The sequence below is a fragment of the Emydura macquarii genome, unplaced genomic scaffold, assembly GCF_026122565.2.
Source record: "Emydura macquarii macquarii isolate MOO-44397 ecotype Brisbane River unplaced genomic scaffold, CSIRO-AGI_Emac_v2 contig_2863, whole genome shotgun sequence".
In the NCBI taxonomy this organism is placed as follows: Eukaryota; Metazoa; Chordata; order Testudines; family Chelidae; genus Emydura; species Emydura macquarii.
In genome coordinates, this window is record NW_027133000.1 from 3939154 (window position 1) to 3949506 (window position 10353).

At 35.5% G+C, this 10353-nt stretch overlaps 1 protein-coding gene across 3 annotated transcripts in view; it reads left to right on the forward strand.

Moving 5' to 3' along the window:
• Positions 1 to 9825, forward strand: part of SEC24B (SEC24 homolog B, COPII coat complex component) — an 89645-nt gene extending 79820 nt beyond the window's left edge. For 2 of the 3 annotated variants that reach the window (XM_067568254.1, XM_067568255.1), the window contains exons 21-24: positions 1153 to 1257; positions 2413 to 2505; positions 4573 to 4676; positions 7447 to 9825. In XM_067568254.1, coding sequence (XP_067424355.1) covers positions 1153 to 1257; positions 2413 to 2505; positions 4573 to 4676; positions 7447 to 7561 — 417 coding nt within the window. In that variant the 3' untranslated portion in view covers positions 7562 to 9825. The remainder of the gene's footprint in view (positions 1 to 1152; positions 1258 to 2412; positions 2506 to 4572; positions 4677 to 7446) is intronic. The other variant, XM_067568256.1, reaches the window with a different exon arrangement.
• The last annotated feature ends 528 nt before the right edge of the window (positions 9826 to 10353 follow it).

Consider the following 10353-nt stretch of genomic DNA (forward strand, 5'->3'; position numbering starts at 1 on the left):
TTCTTGATGACCTTCTACAGCCATGAATAACATGGGTTAATTATATTTTTCTAAATCAGTATTTCCTGTAGTTGGTTTTAAATTTGAAATTTCTTTTACGTGTAAAGGATTAGCTTTCTTGATGTTCATCATAATTGTGTACAGCGAAGTCCCTTCTAGCTCTTCTCCTTACAGACTCTCTCCTATAAATTCTCATTTCTTATTTTGTACAATTTCCACTAGACCACTTATCAGTTGCATTGTATTTCTGTGGACTTTTTAAATCAGTTCTACCTTTTTTAATGTGATTATCATAATTCAGTTCAGAAGTGGACATGTCCTCATTTATATAAATTTCCATATTCTTCTGTGTAGAAAGGTTCATAGGTTCTTAAAATAGATGTTCAGTCTGTTTTGGAGCAGAGAGTTACTGACAGGGTGGGGTGGATCCTACCTTTGTAGAACCTTGCAATTTTATTCTTCCTCCTCATCTGCAGACAGGCTTTTAAATTACCTCCCTGCTGTTTAAACCAAAACATTGAAAATACAGGTCAGTTCTGTCAATTAGGCTCTTTCAAAATTGTGTGGCCGCGGCCCAAGATTCGTCTGAGAGACTTTTTAGCAGCTTTAACCTATACACCAGTCAAGGTCTAACCAAAAGGGGCTTTCTGCTATCTGCAGGTGGCATGTAGCGCACGTCTATCGTGAGTAGAATTTTAGATTGTTTTGCTCTAACAATGTTTGTGTAAATTAGGAGGGTGTTGGCAGACAATCAGTTGAGATTTTGCCATTGCTATTTGTAACTTATTTTCATTAGCTATCAACGGCTAGGCTTCTGGATTATTTTTAGGTTCAGGAGCTGCAGAATGAGAATCCACTTAATGTAATATGTATATTATAACACACATTATATTACAACTTACCCAGTCAACCTTGGATCAATATGGTAGAAAGATCACCTGGCATTAGTTTTAATAATTCACTTTAGAAAGCCCTAAGACCCATGTGAAGGATAAATATGGCACTTTGTTAAATGAGACCCTCTGCAAGATACAACTAGAAAACTACATTTACAAGTCTTTTTACTGTTTTGTCAAAAACTAGTTAAACTTAATGCTGCTGAATTATATGTCCTGTTTTATATAATAGGTTTATTGTCACTCTTTATTACAGGGTGCAATACATGTTAACGACAGGGTTGTTCCTCAACCTCCTCTTCAGAAGTTGTCTGCAGAGAAGCTGACAAGAGACGGAGCTTTTCTTATGGATTGTGGCTCAGTAAGCTACCTGTCTGAATAGTTTTTCTCTGATATGAATAAAGTGAATGTGTTTCACTTCAGACTTTTAATTGCAGCTAACTCATAATACCAATACTCTGTAGTGAATTGACACCATAGTTATTTGAGGATTCTAAATTCATGTCCTGAATGAGAATCAGAGAACCTTGAATGTCAGCAGTTTATTTGCACTGGACTGAAATATCTTGTTGTTTGTGATAAAGAAATTGTTTAAACAAGCATGGATATTAATGTTTTAAAGAAAAACAGCAAGAGTCCTGTGGCACCTTAAAGACTAACACATTTATTTGGGCATAAGCTTTCATGGGCAGAAACCCACGAATGTTTTAAAGGTTACTTTTTCATGTTACTCTGCACATATACGGATCAGTATTGGTTTAAATTGTCCTTCCTGAAACTTAACGCTTTCTTTTTCCATTGGTTCCCTGATTAGGTTGGTTATTTTGAATTGGATGCCCTAGGGTCCCAGTATAGCAACTTATGCTCATACTTAAGTGGCATTGAAAGCAGGGCTACTGACACAATTGAAGAAAATAGATGTTTACTAAAGTACCATAAGAATGTTTTCTTCCACAATGTATATTGAAGTGTTATCTGGAAAGGAAAAATTTGAACCCTGTATGTTTGAAGGGTTCAGCATTTTCCTGCATATGTCAAAATTATTGACCTCCTTAACCTGGTTAATTTGAGAATACTTTAAATTAAAGGTTTCAAAAAAGTGTTTGTGCTTACTGTAGTTTCTTAGATGCTGTTTAATGATTTAACTGTAGATGGTGCCAGTTGATTAATAAGGCAGGCAACCATATGAAACATTAATGTCTGTAGGAGAACGTGCATTGAAACGGCTCCTGTTGCTGATTATCAGCTTGTGTGAATTAGAAATGTACTCTGATAATTTTAGTTCCTTGGAATTATTATCAAATTCTGTGAAGTTATCAGATTTTACATGAAACCTGGCAGAGCCAGAAAAATATCATTCTAAACATTTTAACCCAAAACAAGTCAAAATTGCTAAAACATTATTTCACTTAATTTCTAAATTTGAACTCCAAAACAAATAAAACATTTTAAAACTCAATCTGCTAAAATATATGCGAGGCATTTTATCACTGAAATGGATTTTGTTCCCTTACAGATATTTTACATTTGGATTGGGAAAAGCTGTGATAATAGTTTCATAAAAGATGTGCTTGGATGCCCTAACTATGCATCAGTACCACAGAAACTGGTAAGTTTTTCAGTGAGCTATGGCATATTGCCAAGTAATCTACATTCTCCCCTATATTGGCTTATCAAATTATGAAACTGAAATAGATTTATTTTATTAGATGCATAATGCTGATGCCAATTTGCCAGCTTTGTAGGAATGGAGAATTTATAGGTAGTTGCAAGTCCTTTAAACATATGTTTAAAAAATGTGTATGCATGTTTTCACTGAGCACCATAAAATTATTTGAACTGTACAATTAATTTAACTAACGCACTAAAAGTAAAATATCACGGGATTTACATAAGCAGATTAAAATAATTGAGATTCTGACTTAGCTGTCAGAAAAAAGGGAATCCAGAATTAATATTAAAACTCTTTGATTCATAATTTGCCCTGTTGAGGTGGCGGTGTTTGGAGACTTAGTATTTTCTGAACTCAATGTGGTCTACAAGATCTACAGTACAACTCATAATGTGATGAATCAAGGATAGAGTTTAAACCTTACTTAATTGAGTTTTCCTAGCTTTGGTCAATTTTAACAAGGAAGTCAACCATTTTAACCATTAAAAATCACTGGAACTTGACACTCCCTGAAGGGCTTTTGAAAATCTCTCTCTAATTGAATCCGACGGCACTAAGATTTTATTTCCAAAATGTCAGAACAGCTGTCTGTTTTGAGGATAGAGGGACCTTATGAAGATACTGTACAAAAAATTTGGAACAGAATTGTATTCAGGTAGAATCAAATGTGCTAGATACTGTAGAAACGCTCAGGAAAACAGGTCCTGCCCTAAAGATAACAATATGAAGGACAAAAAACAGATGAGGGTAGGAGGTAGTGAGACGTGAAACATGCAGCAGAGTGGTCAGAGTGAAAGCTAGCACAAAAACAGTAAGGTTCCAAGTTTTTAAAATTTATTTTGCATGTGTAATCTAGTCCTAACTATCCCTTTACTCAGACATAATTAGTTGGCAATTGAAGGTGACACAATTGAAGTGGGTTTTAAGGATGGATTTGAATGAAGAAAGGGTAATGGTATTTTAATAGAAGAAGATAGATGTAAGGATAGCTTAATTATTTTCAGTGAAAAAGCAAAGGGAGGGGGGAGATGCATTTATGATAGGGAATGACTGGCCATTACAGAAATGTAAGTGAAATTTTTTTAAATATAGTTCATTCACTAATATAGAGGACAAATAGAATTAGTTTTAAACCTGTAGTTAGATAAACGAATGTTGATCCCATGTTAATTGCCCCACCAACTAAACAAGCCTCAAAGGCAGAATCAGTTCAGTTCAGGGAGAATGAAGCATCTTTCACTGCTTAGCAGTGATCCCACAGCCACTTAGAGAGCCAATTCCAATCCTTGTGTTGAACCTTGGGGGTTGCTGTTCAGGGCTTGTTTGTGGTGGTTGTGTGTATGTTGGTCTCCTTAGGGCTGCAGAAGCAATGCAGAGGACAATGGTTAGGAGCTTACGTGGTGAAGAAGTTAAAATAATGCATTTGCAGGGAAGTGGAGGTAAAATGTGAATACAGTTAGGACAGAATTAACCTACATATTGTGTTTTTTTTATAGGACTGTTTTCTAAAATATCTTGTGCTTAAAATATAGTGATTAATCTATTTTATTTAAGCATATACTATTGATTCAGGTAAAAGGAGAGAAATTATGAAATTCTTGCACTTACACATTTTCTCTTTTAATAAGTCTATATAATACAATTCATGATAGATGATTTTGAAGGAAAAGATTGGACTGTTTCCCTTGTGGTTCATGTCATGCTAAGATCCATCTTCTCCCAAACCATTTTTTAACTCATGTATATATTTTACTAAATGGTTTCTATTGATTCATATATACCCATTCAGTACCCAGAAATATAATGTTTTTAAAAATGGCTGTTTAACTTATCAGTCATCCACGGTTGTGGAGCTTCCCATGTGTTGTTTTTTTTCTTTGTTTGTTTTAGAGTAGATGTTCCAGCCTACCATTGAATTATTTCAGCATGATTTCATTTTAATTTGTTAGGTTATATTTCCTTTCATTATAAAACTTGATTTTTCTAATTGCATTCTTCAACCAGACACAGCTTCCAGAATTAGATACACTTTCTTCAGAGAGAGCCCGGTCTTTTATAACCTGGCTTAGAGACAATAGACCTTTAAACCCAGTTCTTCAAGTAATAAAGTAAGTATTTTTATAGTTAAACTTTCTGTAATCTCATTTTTATATATCAGCACAGCACAGGAGATGCTGAGCACTACACAAGATGAGGCCCAGAGATTGCCTTAGAAAAAAATTAAGTTCATTTCATTTTAGAGTATCTAGTCAAAGTTCAGACATGAATACATTTTACTATTATGAATATACTAAACAGTATGTGCCTTATGATGAATTGAAGTAACTGAATCATTTTCCAATCTCACTTTATATTACGGTTCTATTTATAAATGGTTTACAATTAATAACTAATTAACTCTATAGTTTTAATAAATTGTTAATCAGTTGTCAGATTGTTAGACCGATCAATCAGTGGCTTATAACTATGGTTTATAACTAGCTGTAACACCTTCAACTAGTGTGCCTACCACCATCTATTTAACATGTGCTACTAACGTCTTTAACGTTCTTACAATATTTAATAATTTATTAATTCTTTATAAACCATTTATAAAAAGAACCTTAACATAAAATGTGACCTGTATTCTAATACATCTACTATACTTACTGTTGAATTACTTTACTGAAGTCCTTGTTGTCTTTTCAAGCAATTGCCTACTTGAAAAACCAAGACCTTGTAAAATGCTAATACTTGTATCCAGTCAGTAGATTTTTCATCTCTGACAATGATTGATATACCATGTCTGACAAATTTTTAAAAATAAACACACTGAGTGTTAGTTGGCTGCTGGCTTATGTCCGTGAAGCAAATATTGATCTTATTTTTTATATGTGAGGAAGAGGTTCAGGTAACTGAGTGACACCATAGGTTCAATTATCATGTAGTAAAGACTGTATCAGCATTTCCCTTATGGCTACTTACTTTTCAGATGTTATTGGTTAACTGAGAGTGAGTTATATGCATCTCAGGTAATCGTTTTACACCTTTAAAAATTGAATATATCAAAAACTGTTTAAAGTAATGATTATCAATCATTTCAGTTGGTTTAACTTGAGATAATCTTTGTCACCCAAATTAACAAAAGACAAGAAATTCAAAGTTAGGGATGAAATTCCATATTTAACTCTTAGCCTTGCTGCTGCTGTTTGGATTACAGTAACATCCAGGGACTTTAATAAGGACTGGGGCACAATTACAATGGGTGCTGTACAAACGATAGTTGACAGGTGCCCCAGTTAATTTACAGTCTAAGAGCCCGATCCTTCAAAATATTGTGCATCGCTTTTCGCTTGCAGTAACTTCAAAGATGCTGTTGATATGCTTAAAGTTAAGCTCATTTGAAAGTGTTTGTGGGATTGGGGTCTTATTGCCTCTTTCATGCTCCTTTCTGTGTCCCACCTGCAAAAGTTGAGGATTATACGCCAGCAGTGACTATAATCTTAAAAATATATAAAATGTTTAAAAGTTAACCATTGCTGACAACAGAATCATGGCATGCTTCCACAAAAATCCTTTTTTCTGTTTCCTATTGATGTTTTGTCTTTTGATGTAATGTTTTTTTTCTCTCCCTCCTCTACCACATTTTTTTAACCCAGATTCTGGAGTTCCAGTTTTTATAACAGGAAAGAACGTTTGTTTTTTACTATGGAAAACTGATACCCTTATTAGCAGAGTTGCCCAGAAAATGAAAATTCCTTTCTGTGAAGAATTTCATGTTCCTGAAATATTTTTGTCCTGGACTCGTACAAAGTCAGAACATGACACTTTTCTCTCAGGGAAGGATTTCAAGAAAAAACTGTTTTGGTCAGCAAAAGGGAAACTTCCAGCACATGCAGAAAGTGAAATTAATAAGAGCTTTCCAGCCTGGCTGTTGAAGAGACAGAGAGTTGGACTACACAGCAAAGAAAAAGGCACAGCTTGGCTCGTGCCAGCCAACTCGGACTTGGGCTGCAGGGCTATTTTGTTGTGGTGTAGACTTCCTGACGGGGGCTGAAGCCCAAGTTCTGGAACCCTCCCACGTTGCAGGGTCCTAGAGACCGGGCTCCAGCCCGAGCCTAGAGGTCTATACAGCAATGAAACAGCCCTGCAGCCCAAGCCTCATGAGCCCAAGTCGCATCGGCCAGCCACAGATGTCTAGTTGCTGTGTAGACATACCATCAATCACCCCAAGCTCTGGCAGTCAGAGGGGGAGAGCCTGCCACTCTGTGTCCTTCCTCCCTGCCCCTCTCTAAAGGAAGAGACTGAGAGTGCTCAGCTTCTCTGGCCTGGAATGGTGGGAAGGCTGAGTGCTCTCTTCCTTCTGAAGTGGAGGGGAGGTGGAGAGTCAGGTTACTCAGCTGTGGCAGTCTTCCAGCAGGTCAGCCAGGAACTGTCATTGTGGCAAAACTGAAATTTTCTCCTTCAGAAAATCATTCAATGAAAAATTCCCTATCAGTTCTACTTACTAGCATTTTTTTCTGAATCCTAGGCCAGGTCTACACTTACCTGGAAAGTCGGTGGCAGTCAACTGGAGTTATGCAAGCAACACAGAGTAGCTTGCCTAACTCCCGTCAACTTTGTAACTCCTCTTCTACGCGGCGTCTTCACTGCGCTGCACCACTTGACGGGGTGGTTTTATTGCGTCAGCTTCCGGATCGATTGAGCGGGTCTTCACTGACCGCTCAATCGATCCAGATAGATGGACCTGACGGTAGCGAATTAGTTGCTGTCAGTGAAGACATACCCCTAGATCTCTGAGAACAATATGCAAGGAGTGGACTTCCTTCTTATGCTTTTCTTTATAATAGTTTTTCTTAGTGTTTAGTGCTTTGACTAATGCATTTTTTTCTGTTTCAGAGATGAGAGTCCTGCCAAAACAGATTTTTTCCAGCACTTAATTGAAGACCGGACAGAGGCAGCATTCTCTTATTATGAATTCTTACTTCATATTCAACAGCAGATTTGTAAGTGAAAGAGGAAGAAATGAGAAGAAAATTCCCAACTTTTGATGCAAATATTAGCTGTGAGGGAAGCACATAGCAAATTACAAAAGCAGGCATTTGCTCTTCACAATATACAGTGCACAGCACCGTATCAGAAGCTTTACAGCTAAAGGAAAAATACACACTTCCAGAGGAATTTTATGGATTTGCTTCAGCCTAAAAATGATAGGAGTAATGATGCTCTTTCACTAGTACATTTTAAACTGGTTTATACACGTTTCCAGTAGTGCAGCAGTATGGTGCTCTGTTTATTGCAAGCTGTTGAATTTATGTAGCTATGTGGGATGATATTTCTTAATGAAATGTAAAATTAGATAAAATCTTTTTCTTACATTTATTATGATAACCTTTCTGGATTCAAACTCTTACAGAGATGCCAAGGGCAGTGCTATATGTTGTTTGTTTATATTACTTTTTAAAAGGAATGATTCGTATTCACTAAAAGACTTAAACATTTTCCCTGTGAAGACTATAGAGTTTCAATACAGTACATGAATTGTAGAAATAAAATATAATGTACATAAATGTTACATTTGTAAAGAAAATGTAAAAATGTAACTATACAATGAATTGCTCAGTGTGCAGCAGTGTTGGGTGTTCAATAACAGATCATTTTGCCCAATTAGAGAATGAGGTTGGCTGTGATAATACATATGAAGAAATCTGAATCCACATAGGAAAAACACAACTTTGTAATCCTGTTAATTCTTTTACATGGATTTATTTATGATCAGCTTACTAATTAAAAATATTTTGCTTGATCATTTGTTCTTAGATTTATGCAACTAATAATGATTTAGAAATGGAACTCTAATACTGAATCTAAAATTCACTATTGAAGATAACATTTTTACCACTTTATTTCACAGATTTCTAGAAGGGGAAGAGAAAATATTTCATATATTGAAATGGGCAATAGGTGTATCAGTAAGGGTTAGTGTTGGGTCCTTTCACATATTTGCTTGTGAAAAAGCATAACATCCTAACATTTTGTAATCTGCAGCAAGCTTGGTCCAGGTTTCTGCAACTCAGTTTTGTGGCACTCAAAATAAGCATGGTTAATCACTGAATGGGATCCTGTGACCCAGGGTTTCTGCTGTGATGAAAAATAAAGGATATACAAATATTTTATTAAAAGAAATGAAGGGAAAGTAATATTTTATTTGAAAAGTTGGTAAATGTCAAAGAAACTTGTTTCAAAATGTAACCACCTTATTGCTGCCTTCTTTATAACCTCATTTCTGTTAATAAATGCCTGGGTTTATGAACACTGATTAAGCTCAGAAGTTTAAAGCTGCTATCGGTGATCAGGAGAAGGAACTGTGTTTGGCCATCTGCTGCAAATGCTGGTTTAGAGTTGGTCAGTCATATGCCTCAGTCTGAACTGTTGTCATTTGTTTGGTTTAATTACATTTGTGCATTCAAGTAATTGAACTAAGAAGTGCTAGAAAAATAAATGGTGGTAATTCTAGTACATTTTCTTTTGAAACAGTCCAAAAAAAACATTTTTTAAAAAAATTAAGGAAGTTGAGTATGAACTACCCTACCCCCAGAAAGATGGACTCAAATTGAATTTTTACCTGCTGTATCATATTCAATAGAAATGTAATAGCTAAGTATTGCAACTGTTTTATGACAAATTAAATCTTGAAAGCAGTGTTATCCTGAATGTTTGCACCACATCACAGTTTTAGAGATACCTTATTTAAATTTGTGTATCTTTTCCTTATTTATATATACTCAAGAACACCAAAGATAGCTCAGAACCTTTGTTATTCATCTTTATTTTGTCAGTTACTAAATGTCTGCAGAAATACAGGATAGTGTCCCTAAATCAGGACAATAGGATGCAAGTAATGACATATTTTTTGTTATATTTACACTACACATTTTCAATAAAGGGTAAATGGTACTGAACAGTAAGACAGGTGAAAATGTGTCAGAAGGGGATATTAGCATAATCTTAATGAACAGTTTCAGAATACACAAACATGAGCTTGATATTAAATATCCAGGAACATCTAAAACAATGATTTATGGTGACATGATCTGTAAAACCGCTACTTAAAGCTTTATTCTTCTATGTATTTTGTATATAAAAGTTGTTATGAAAAATACGTGAGAGCTTTTTGATTTATTTAGTATAAGCTATTTACAGTATAGAAAAACTGGTAGTTTTTTGCTCTTTTTATATAACGGTAGGTTAATGTCAGATAATATCAGCACCATAAAGGAATTTAGATGCGAGCCATAAAATGTGTGTTTCCACCTTGAAAAAGCATCAGACCCACTCATCAGTAGCATTTTAATGTGGGAGATGTGCTTTTATGATGAGTAACTTAAAAAATTAGCAGAGGTCTTTGGCTATATTAAATCTCCATATGAAGCAAGCATTCTTATAAAAAAAAAATGGTGTGCCTTAGAAACAAAAATTGAAGACATCCAGACTCCTACCCATTGAAAGTAGCTGACTCCAGAAATTCTTAGATTGCTGAAAGATGTAAAAACTGCATGGTTCAAGAGATTGGTAATAAGAGGACTTCTTAATTTATTTGAATTCAACCAATGTATATAATAATGAAAAGCTGTCAGGTGGCTTCCGATTGCGGCTCCTGGGTAGGGGGTGCGGACCAGGTAAGGGGGGTGTGCATCCCCAGAAGTGTGGAGACCACTGCCACGCTGAGTCAGACCAATGGTCCATTTAGCCCAGTATCCTGTTCTCTGATAGTGGTCGGTGCCAGTTTCTTCAGAGGGAGTGAAC